We start from the raw sequence: 12,536 nt of genomic DNA on the forward strand, positions 1-12,536 counted from the left end.
TGGATGAGGAAGAAAGACACAAAAGAACAAGCCTCTTCAGTGAAAGGGCTTGGCCAGCAGTTTACAGCAAAAAACAAAGGGAGCAGCCCATCATTACATAAATGGGTGGTACAGGTGTAAAGTGTGTCTCTTAACTCCTGAGGATTGGGATGGTAATTATTTTTGCAGAACTGGTTGCAGATTTATTTTTTCTGAATCTCCACAAACTTGTTTCCTCTCTAACATTAAATAACATGTACTTAAAGTAGTTTGTGGTGTTACTTTTTCATGTTGCATTTAACGTTTCCAAACATTCCTTTCTTTTGTTGTGTTCATTTTCAATATTTAAGTAGTGAAAGTGCCAGTGAAAGGAACATTTAAAAGCGTACTTTCACTTTTAAGGAGTAAAAGACCAGGGAAAGGAAAAGTCGGTAATTCTGGGGTCCAAATTGAAGGACTGGTTCAGAGTTCTCTCTTAACAGTTGGCTGAGGACTGTAGAAAGCCCTGTTGTTTTGGGAGAAGGCTGCGATAAGTCAGTTGAGTATTCTTACAACTGCTTCTCCAGACTCCAGGGGATTAAATAGAGAATACTTAGACCCGGACAGTCATTTGCACTGCAGTTTGAAAGGTAACTGACTAGAAACATATTTGCTTTGAAAGTTCAGTCTTAGGATGTTTGCATCCCAAGCACCACAGTTTCAAAACATGGACTTCATCGCAAAATTGAATTGAGGGTCTACAGGTTTTACAACAAAATCCTTAGGTGATTCTTTTTATTTAATTTGTCTTTCCACGGGTCCTCCTGCTTAAAAGTGAAGTTGTTGGTTTGTTACTGTGGAGCATGGATATTCTGGGTACACACTCCACTGTGACCTGCCTGTCAGATGTAAAACTGAAATTGGAAACAATGTGAATGTAAACGCAGTGTAGAAAGGTGGTACAGCATGCACTCCACACTACCTCTGCCTTAAAAAACTAGAAGTTGAGTGTTGACTTTTCCTTGATTTTCTGATTTCTTTTGCCTTGTTGAAATGTAACAGCACAGTTTCTCTTTGCACAAACAAATATCAATTACATTTACGTAGTGTTAATTGCTTGGCTTGTTTTCTACAAAGGAAATAAAGCACAGTCCTTTTAAAAATCTCACAAACACATGGGCCCATGGGATGTGCAGCCTTGCATGGAGGATATACTGTAGATTATGTCTCTTAGTCAATGCAAGGAAGGAAATGTAAAAAGGATACCCGTAGAGTTCTTTTTTCCATTGCTTTTATTTAGTCTGCTATCTGAATTTCATTGCAGTGTTACAGAACTGCTTCTCACATAATGTTGTTACCCAATTCCTTGAACTTCTGAGTTCTTCAAAATAAACTAGTCTAACTGGAACTACCAAAATGAAGAGCAAGTTTTTATAAAAAGAAAAATAACTAAAAAAAACAGCAAGTCATTATTAAGAACAACTCTGCTGTGATGTTATGGTTGTAGGATACAAAACCTATTTTGGTTTACTACCATAATGCTTGTATATAATTATTGTGGGACATATTCTGTACAGTAACCCTCATAAAAGTGTCCCATTGTAAAAGCTTAGTGAAGTGTAATAAAGCATGGTGAAGCATAGGTCAGCATTGTAAAGAGTAGAGAGGTGCGGTAAAGCATATTAATAAACATGGCAAACCTGGGTAAGCTATGGAAAATGAATAGTATAACCAGGAAAAATCATAGTAACTGCAAGAAATACCTTGCAAACAATACAGTGGTAAATTTTAATAAGGGAAATGTGCCTTTTTTACCATGCAGGGTGTGTTTTTGGAAAGAAAATGTTCTGAGCTTTTTTAAAAATACTAAAAATAAATCAATGGACTAGCTACTGTTATAGCCAGTTTGTTATGTTTACTGTTGCACATTATGTACTGTGTAGGCCCAAGTCTTTCTACTTTTTGGTATACTTCCCAGCAGTGTTTCTGCAGAGTGTTTTTTTTCCATGATGTAAAACTGTGTTAACTGCATTGTTTTAATACAATGCAGGATTAGCACTGTTTAATGTATAAGTGATTAGAGGTTTTGACGGATGCTCATTAGAGAAGTGAAGCAGTACACCCATTATGTAAGCTCAGTAGGCTTTGCAAAGGCTGTGCCAGAGGGCTGATGAAGGTTTTAGTTAAAAAAATCACTGGTAGAATTTATAGTTTCTGTGAAAATAATGTTAGTACTTATTTTTTATGTGAGAGCAGAAAAGTGGTAATTAGCAGCTGTTAAGGAGCGATGTCGGGGCACTTTAGCGAGAACAAATGAGTCATTTTTTCCAGCCTGTTTAAAACCAAAAGCCAGTACAATGTGGCAGCATTTCTTTCCGAATACAGTCTGCAGTGGACATTTTTAAGGGTTTCGGGGCAGACTATGACTTCCTGATGTTAAATAAGCACACGGCTGGACTTTTAATGATTTTATAGGTTGATTCTTTTGCAGCAGATTGGAGGTATGACACAGGCCCGGTTTTTGGGATGGAACCGTTTAACAGTCTCACGTTTTGATTGGTCCATGTCTGTCACATGAATATGTCGTCACACGAGTTGAAAAGCTTGCAGGCATTTTTAACATTACGATCAGAGAGAGAAAGAGAGCGAGAGATCTGCTTTCCACAACCTTTCAATTAAAAATGTGGTATTTTGCTGTACTAATATAACAAACTATGGGTCATTATTTTATATGAATTATCATGTTATGCACAAATGTAAGAATTGTTTTTTTTTCTGTAGTGGTGAACTTTTTTCTTTCAAATAGCATATATCTATAATCGTTTGCGCAATGTATTTTAATATAAAATATATACACTAGTGCATTTTTGTTACAGGATACATTACATTAGTTTATCTCTAATGTAATCACAGTTTTAAATATAGACTTCCCCTGTTTTCATTTACGTCCCAGATTCTGGGACGTTTTGCTTTTGATAATGTCTCAAATTCTGGGCCAATTTGGTTTGCAGATGATGCTTTTTTATAATGAGATTTGCCATAGCTGGTGGTCTCATCGTACCTCATATCTCCACGACCCCTGGGGCAAGGAACTAGGGAGCACTCTCTTCATGTGCACATGACTCTCAACTAAAGAAAATCACCAGCCACTGGTTCGTACGCCATCCATCCGCCAGATGGCGGGTGTTACCCCAAAGGTGTTTTATAATGGGATTTCCCATAGACATTTTTCAGGGTGTTATATCTATACGTGTCATCATGCTGAAAGTGTGAACATTTGTTGAAAATGTAGCATTTGAAAACGGATGGCTCCCTGTGAAAGAGGGGCCCCAGACATGACCCTAGGAAGTTGAACCCGGGTTCTAGGCCGGGGTTTTTCAACCCTGCCATAAACATGAATGAGGCTGAACACCTGACACCTTAAAAATATTTTTTGCAAAGAATTGGTAGAAATTCATGGCATGTTACATTCAGACTGGTCCCCTGAGTCTAGAACCCTTCGAATGGTGGTTGTAGGTGCTCTAGTTCGAGAGATATGACTGAAAATGTGTTTTTTAACACTGCCATAGACATGAATGGGGCTGAACACCCTGACTTTTTTTTTTTTTTGCAAAGAATTGCTACAAAACTGGGTATGTTACATTCAGTCTGGTCCCCTGAGTCTAGAACCATTGGTTGTTCTAGGTGCTTCTGTTCCAGAAATATGCACTAAAAGTGATGGCTAGGTGTGTGTGTGCAGGGGTTGCTTAGTGGTGTGTAGTGTGCAAGGGCTACATAGTGGTGTGTGCATGCAGGGGTTGCATGGTGGTGTGTGCTTAGAAAGTCAGCTGTGAGCTGAGTCCCAAAAACTGGGCTGAATTCGAAAATTATCTAAAAACCAAAACGGACCAGAATTTGTGACATTTTGTGAAAAACAAAGTGGCCCAGAATTTGGGACGTTATCTGAAAAGCAAAGCGGCCCAGAATTTGGGACGTTATCTGAAAAGCAAAGCGGCCCACAATTTGGGACGTAAATGAAAACAGGAGCATATTTAAAACTGTGATTACATTTGAGATAAACTAATGTATCCTGTAACAAAACTGCAGTAGTGTATATATTTGATTTTAAAATACATCGTGCAAACGATTATAGATATATGCTGTTTGAAAGAAAAAAAGTACACCACTACAGAAAAAAAACAATTCTTACGTTTGTGCATAACACGACAATTCATATAAAGTAATGACCCATAGTTTGTTATATTAGTACAGCAAAATACCACATTATATTTTAATTGAAAGGTTGTGAAAAGCAGATCTCTCGCTCTCTTTCTCTCTCTGATCGTAATGTTAAAAATGCCTGCAAGCTTTTCCACTCATGTGACGACATATTCATGTGACAGACATGGACCAATCAAAACGTAAGACTCTTAAACGGTTCCATCCCAAAACCTGGCCTGTGTCATACCTCGCAGATTGATTTATAGACATTTGTTTGAACAATACTCACACCATAGTTCTCATACCAATTTAACGTTTATTTACAGAGAATGCCATTGCCATTGGATACATTCAATGGGAGTTTGTGGGTAACCAAATCAATAAAAAAAATTAAAAAAACGTTTTATTATTTTAATAGTTATTTCTATTTTTTGAAAGTCTCCTTTTCGCATTGGATCTAAGCAATGAAACTGGAGATCAGAGACATTCAATCTTTTCGTTAAACCTTTTTGGATCTGAATCAAATTCAGTGTAGAATGGAATGTATGGAAGAGAAAGTCAAAATAGTGCTTTACAAACCTCTCCCTAGACCTCATGCTGTATTTCAACATTTCCAAGTCAATGCAACTTGAAACCAGATTGTTTAAACCGATAACTGACAACTGCATACATTGCTGACCTATTTGTTGTTCGAATTAAGCTATGTTTTTATTTTTATTTATTTATTTTTTTTACATATTATCCACGTAGTGCTATACAAATCGATTTATTAAGAATGAGCTCTCGTTTTAAACTGTTTCTGTAGAACACTAACATTTCATAACATGGACATATAGTTTTGCTATAACCTACATGTTTTACCAATCCAAAGTTATTATACTGTAGGAACATAACAGGTTTATAGGATTCAGCATATAGGCCTGTCTGGAGGCAGCTGGCCTACCAGAAAGATAAGGAGTGTAGCCTTTTATTCTTTGTGTTTTATACTTATTTTTTAATTGTAATGAATCTTTAAAATTGTAATATGAGGTAAAAGAGAGTGAGCTTAGCTCAGTAACCATGGCTACACCGATAAGTGAGGCATACAGGCTCACCCAAGTTTGACTCCCTAGAATTGCCAGGTGCTTTGGCTAATTCAGTATAGTTATTGTGAACAGTGAGAGATATGGTAAGTTTGGAAATCTTCAAGGGCAACCAAGTGTCTGTCTTTGTTTTCGAGTGAGTTTGCACAGTTAGTCAGAGAAAAGGAAGAGCAGGCATAACATCTTGAGTGGAAACGCTGCTATCAACATCTAGCAAGCAAAATCATAAAAAAGGAGCTTGCATATAACATCTATAACCAACAGCTCCATCTTTAACCAACAGCTTTTAATAACTGGACTGCAACACTGCTAATACCGTCCAGCATATCCCCACATACATAATTTGTCACAGGAAGACAGAATGTAACATTTTAAACTGTAAGCCCTGAATAGCATCAAGAAAACACCCAATAATTAATAAACTTGAAGAAGACTAAACTGTTGTTTAAAGGACATCTAAAGAACAAAGAACTGCACTACCTGGGAACGTCATTAAAGAAGAGGACAGCTAATGATTTAAAGACTGGACTGAATTGATCTACCGGGAATGGTCAATTTTATTGGAAGAGTTTGTGTTTTGTTGTAAGACTGAAAGGGGACACCACTCTACAAGACGTCGCACATGCTCAACACCTCATCAGCTCTGCGAAACAAACTGAGTATTCCCAATTAAACAAAAAAAATAGAAAGGGATACAGAAACTATACTTGGACAATTAAATTTATATTTGCAGAAATGTTGATGGTGCTGTAATGTAAAAAGGGTGTGTATTATAGTTTGTTTTCTTACAAAAAGAAAGGCTAGTTTTAATCTTCCATGAAAGTGAACAGCTGGAATTGCAAGGTGATCTATGAACTTGAATCATTTTGTTTGCTTTAACCACTTAAGGAAAGGTCTGTTAGCTTTTCACACAAAGCCTCTAGTTGATAAAAAAAAAAAAGCCCATGTCCATAATTCCTTCCAATATAATAAGTTTAATTAAAAAGCATTTTTATATATCAATGCAGCCAGATTGATTTTATTGTATAAAGTACATTTAGTACTTGTTTTATAGACTTATCACAATGTATTGTGCTTTGTTTTTCAGCTCAGGCAGAGGGTAATTCCCTAGTGCCATGTTTGCCTTAGTCAGTCCAGAAGTATATTTGTTTACTACCTTTGTGAAAGAGCTACTGAATGCATTAGGTTTCAAACTGTGCTCAGAATGCATTACTTTATCTTAATGTACATATTGCAGTGTTGTATTTTTCACTGTAATCCTGTTTTTGATATTTGTTCTCTAATATCATGACAACGCTGCTGTTTTTCTATTCCCACTATAGCCATTTTCATCGGTGTTGCAGGAGACGTTCATCAGAGAAATTATTTTTCTCACTTCTAACATTTCTGAGTGAAAGTTAAATCAAAATAGCAAAACAAACAAAATGGATACAAATTGTAAATCTGTACGAGATATGATTTCAGGGGAAAGTACTTTTATCACATGTATGTCACTCAACATGGGGGTAGATACTAGGCAGCTTTTAGGTCTGTGTTATTTCGTTGTTTTATGATGCTTTTTGATCAAACTTCAGGTTTTAGGAGGACACCCTGCCACAAACACACAACTACATCAGTAAAAGTTTCAAAACCCTGTGTTTGATTAACTGCCACCACAAAACAGAGCAGCAACACAGATGATGTTTTTTTTTTTTTTTTATTGAACCCCCCCTCCCCTAGTTGTGTAACTGTTTATAAGATGTTGCAAACAGCAGCTCAGCCTTAAGATCTTTCAAAAGTTGTCCAGATGTTACAGAACAGATTAATAACAACTGCAGTTGAGCACGCTTTAACTGTTTTTTTTTTTTTTTTTTTTTTTTTTTTTTTTTTTTTCCCATTAGCGTTGCAGATTAAGTATTTTGCTCCACAGCCCTTTGGCACAGTTTCTCTCTGGGATTATGGCTATAAAACTGCCTAGAAAATAATATTTGGCAGATCAAATGTAACTTTTTTAATGCACGGAATATTGTTTCATTTAAGATAACTGTGTTGCAGAACGTTGGCTCACTGTGATTAGTAACTCGTTTTGCAGAGGATCCCCAGGGTGATGACTAAGGATCTGGAAGAGGCCAAACTTCCTTTATGACTAAGTCATGGAGAATATATGTGCAGTCAGCTTTATTTATATGTGTGTGCGGGCTGGAGCTAGTCTGTGTAGCTCTTACCAAACTAGTTGTGTACGTTGTTTTTACCAGCTGGGTTTCAATGGGTTGATGTGCATTGCACGTATCATCTGTCTTCTCTGCATCAGGATTTGTCTTGCGTGCAAGCCAAGTTTACTTTAAACCACCCTGGTTTTACCTCATAAAGAAGGTAGGCTTTTTAAAAGCATTTCTTTGTATGTACCAACATTGTTAAAGTAAGCTTAGAGAAAATATATGCTGGTTGTCATGCATCAAGCATCCAATGTAAGCTCTGTGGTGCATGCAGTCCTGCATCAGAATTAAGTTTCTTAAAAAATATAAGTGGCATATAAATGGAATCTGCCAAATGGATAGCAGGATTTATATCTGCATTTAAGTTAAATATATGTTCACTTCTTGGCAAAGAACAAAACTGTCAAAGCGATCTTTAACTTCAGTTTATTTAATGTATCTATTTTTCTGGCAACTTATCGGTTCATATAGCCTACTTCTTCAATCCAGGACTGTCCTCAGTTTCTGTCCCTGCATGCAGAAGGATTAACAGTGGTCTCCTGGGATGTTTGCCATTACTTGATGATAGAATGTATGTCCATCAATGAATTTATTTAATGAATGTATTTAATTGATAGTTTAGAATTTTGTCTAAGTTGATTAGTTCTGTTATTAAAAATATTTTATTGACATGTTACATGATTGCAGAGTTACTATGAACACACATCATACACGCGCAAACACAAGGAATGTTTAATCAGCAGCATTTTATTTAGTACACAAATATTAAACAGAAATGACAATAGCAGACATTCAATCTCTGAGTCTTCAAAGTCACAGCTCTCATCCTGCCTTAAAAGGAGCTAGCAGGACCAGTGAAATATGACACTGCTTACACACACAAACACACACAGCAGGCTGTGACAGCTGGAAGCAGGAAAATGGACTAAACCTACAAGTAAACCTTATAAAAGAATACACATAATAGGATATTGTATGTTGCATAATTGGAGATGACCTGTGCAACGTTGCTGTAAACCATTCTGTTCACATTTGTGTTGGCCTGGTTTGTTTGTTTGTTTGTAAGCACAGATGTTGGGCGATTCAGAAAGGCATAAAATAAAATACCGTAAAAACCTGTGTTTAAGTCTCACCGGTGTATAAGCCCCCCCCCCCCTTTATTGAGACAGCAATTTCAGGATAAAGCCTATAGGTCACAACGGTGTATAAGTTGTTCTCCCCCTTTTTAGGACCCCCTAAAATTCATAGAAAATAGACTTATACAAAGGTTTTTACAGTAGTTGATTTTTACATTGACGCATCAGCGTCCTTGGCATTCTGCTCTTAGCTGTAATTATTTGTACTCTGCTGGTGGGCCAAAAATAAGCACAAACATCTGAAATTTGACACTTGTTTTTACCAGAGAGCAAGATTAAACACAGCATTTTTGTTTTTCCAATATTTTCAGCCAAAATGTTATGCAACTGCTCTATAAGGTTAATTGGAGGTCAGCCATTCGCATTTTGTTTCCTCATCAATACGTTCTGCACAATAAGAGAACATAGTTGTACCATTTAACATACCCCCCCCCCCCCCCCACACACACACACACAAAACCACATGTTAAGTGAAGGGCCTATATATATAGAGAGAGAGAGAGAGAGAGAGAGAGATCAAGCCAGGACAGACTGGAGGTTTTAAGCACTTTTGTGCAATTTTAGTATTTACAAAAATAAATAAAATGAAAATAAACACCTAGCTCTTTTTGAGCACTAACTAAACTCAAACTGGAACTCTCAGCTAATAACCGGACAGCTAGGCTGTTTACCGGCTAAAACAAAACACACAGGTTTACAAATACGTTTCACAACAACAAGACTTCACACAGTCTGGCTCTTAACATAGCAGCCCTGATGAGACTGACTGCCCTCTTTAAATACCCTGCACCTAGCTCTAATTTACAATGATAGCCAGGTGCAGGGGATAATTAATAATAAAACAATAATACAATTATAATTAAACAGTTAAACAAAAAATAAACATATGTTTTTATGCAGGGAGGATTTTAACCCTTTCACTGCTGTGTTACACATCCTCCCCCTGCAACACTGATCAACCATTCCAAAGCCACCTCCCCCCTTTGAAGTCTGGCGCTCACAGGAAGGGACCGCGATCCGGCGAGGAGAGACCCAAACGGCTTGCCAGGGGCGCCTGACTCGTAGGCCGGTAACCTGGACAGTGTAGCGTCAGATAGAGGTGTGAGCCATTGGACCGGCGCAGCGACGTCTGAGACTCCAGGGGGAACACAACGGGAGGAAGAGGGAACGCCAGTGACATCACACGACCGTGTTGTGACGTCTGAGGTTTCAGGGGGAGCTGAGCAAGGGACCAGGTGAGCAACTGTGCCTGGTGGTGACCCAACCTGGGCAGACTGCTTTGCAGGGTGGAGATCGGGGCTGTGGTGGAGCTGGGCTCCTCTTCCTCCTACAGCTGCAGGGCTCAGGCACTGCCGGTTCTAGAACCGGGGCAGTCGGCTCCGGTCCCGGCGCAGGTACCTGTGGTGCTGGCTTAGAAGCAGGCAGCTCCAGTTCTAGTGCCAGCAACTCTGGCTCTGGTGTAGGCACACTCTTGCTGTGTTGCAGACCACACCACCTTCTGAATCACCAGCTCCAGCTGTGACATGGGAAACTCCAGTTCCCGTGTGGGCAACCCCCGCTCTCGTCAGATCAGATCCGTCATGTCCATTTTAATTTTCTCTGGGTCGTAGGGGTGCCCACACACGCTGCCACCATATGTGATTGAGCTGCACTCTTTCACATTCATTGCCCCTTTTAAATAGACCCAGGGCACACAGACTGGAGGTTTTAAGCACTTTTGTGCAACTTTAACCCTTTGTAGTCCAATTTATTTTCACACGCGCTGTTTATTTTACACACGCTTTTTAAAATATTTATTTTTCCGAGTAATACAGGTTTAAAAGGCATTGAATCACAAAAGGACATTCAGTACTGTATCTACAGCCAAGCCCCACCCCTTTTTTGCTGTATTTTTCACATACCTCTTTATAGACTGATAAATCGTAGTGGATGAGATATGACCTTTTTTTCGATTCCATTTGGCTCCTATCGGTGTCACTCAGCCATTGAAAGGTTTTCTCTGCTTTTTCCGGAGAAAAAACGACTAGAGACCTGTGCGTTACGTCTTTTTGATGATGTCGGACCTGGTCTGACATAGGACTGCAAAAGGTTAATATTTACAAAAATAAATAAAATGAAAATAAATAAAATGAAAATAAACACCTAGCTCTTTTTGAGCACTAACTAAACACAAACTGGAACTCTCAGCTAATAACCGAACAAAGTAAAGGCTGTTTACTGGCTAAAAACAAAACACACAGGATTACAAATAAATTTCATAACAACAAGACTTCACACAGTAACTTTGAGGACTACGACAAACAGTCATGCTCTCGTTAAATAACCTGGACCTGGCTCTAATTTACAGTGATAGCCAGTTGCAGGGGATAATTAATAATAAATAAATAATACAATTATAATTAAACAATTAAACAAACAATTAAACATACTCCTTTATGCAGGGAGGATTTTAACCCCCTCCCTGCTGTGTTACAATATATAGAGCCCTGCCTGTAAATAAAGTGTTGTGGTTATGTGTTTTGGTGGTGGTTAGCAGGGATGGGGTTAATTTGCCCAGCCTGGTAAATTTAGAGTGAAAACGGCTGAGCAGGTCCAACCCTTTAGTTAGAGAAAAACACAAGTTCAGTTGGTGCTCACAGTTGAAGTAAGGCTTTTGTTTGTTTTTGTTTTACTGTGTGTAATTAATAAAAGTGCACTAAAGTGCTTAAACTTACAGTTTTTGTCTGGTCATATACTTTAAAGGGCACCAACCCAGCCCTGGATGGGGGCGATATACCAGGACACAAACTGTAAGTTTAAGCTTTTGTGCACTTTTATTATTTACAAACAGTAAAACAAAAACAAACAAAACAAAAGCCTAACTCCAATTGGGAGCATTAACTAAACTTTTGTTTCCCAAACTAATTATTTTCTGTTTTGTATTTGTAATTAATTTAGAACAATTTGTAGATTTTATTTTTCACTTTGACGTTATTGACTTTTTTTGTGTTGATCAGTGGCAAAAACGCCTAATTAAATCCATTTTGATTCCATGTTGTAACACAATAAAATGTGGAAAAGTCCAAGGGGGGTGAATACTTTTGAGAGCCATTGTGTGTGTGTGTGTGTGTGTGTGTGTGTGTGTCTATATATATACACTCGCGCACACACACACAATGTATTGGAGTACGATGGTAGGTGCTATTCAGAGCATTAAGACAGCACCTTTTGAACTTATGAAATGTGCTTTTTTCCCCCAACTAAAGTGGTGTGACAGTTTCTACAGGATACCTTTGCAAAATGGAGAACTGTTTGCTTACCTCTTCCCACCTTTGCCAAGCCTCATGCTATGACAGTGTGGCTATGTATCCATGTACAGTGGGTTATTTCAAGCCTGTTTTTTAACATTAATATGAACCAGTAGAAGCGGATGTGCACTATTGCGACAGCTTTGTATTATAGGATCTAAGGCATTGTAACAGAAAGCACATGGAGCAGCTGCAGTGGTCAGCAAACAGAACAGTGTAATGGTTTGTACTTTGGCTTCATTAATGCACAAGAGGCCTAAATAATGGCCTCTTTTACTTGCAAAGTATGCCATTGAAACAGATGGGATGACCTACCACCCCAACCATACAACGAACCATCCTTGAAAAAAGGATCTTTCAAAAGGATTTTGTTTCATTATTTTGTATGTTATTAACTGACATGTTGTTTGTTTTAGAAGGAGCAGCATTGGTGTCCTAATTAACGTTTATACTAAACAGTTTAAATGCTAATTTCTACTAAGAACCTATACCTCCTTCAGTTTTCAGCTTATGAATATTTTATAGATCACTCATTTGAAGTGTTAAATATAGGCATTTCCATACTAACAGGGTACACATGTGTAACACAAAGTTTGAAAAATAAAGTTCATGATCATGTGCTCTAGAGTCTCAATGACATAACATTATTAAAGGGAAAATAACTTTTCATGTTGCACA

General features: G+C 37.9%; 1 protein-coding gene across 1 annotated transcript in view; it reads left to right on the top strand.

The window, feature by feature from the left end:
- The window catches only part of sh3d19 (SH3 domain containing 19), a 44,183-nt gene that overhangs the window by 12,369 nt on the left and 19,278 nt on the right, over positions 1–12,536 (top strand). Inside the window, exon 3 of the mRNA XM_041269958.1 lies at positions 9,637–9,806. Within this exon, the coding sequence (XP_041125892.1) occupies positions 9,637–9,806 (170 nt within the window). The remainder of the gene's footprint in view (positions 1–9,636; positions 9,807–12,536) is intronic.

Source organism: Polyodon spathula, chromosome 2 (assembly GCF_017654505.1).
Source record: "Polyodon spathula isolate WHYD16114869_AA chromosome 2, ASM1765450v1, whole genome shotgun sequence".
Lineage (NCBI taxonomy): Eukaryota > Metazoa > Chordata > Actinopteri > Acipenseriformes > Polyodontidae > Polyodon > Polyodon spathula.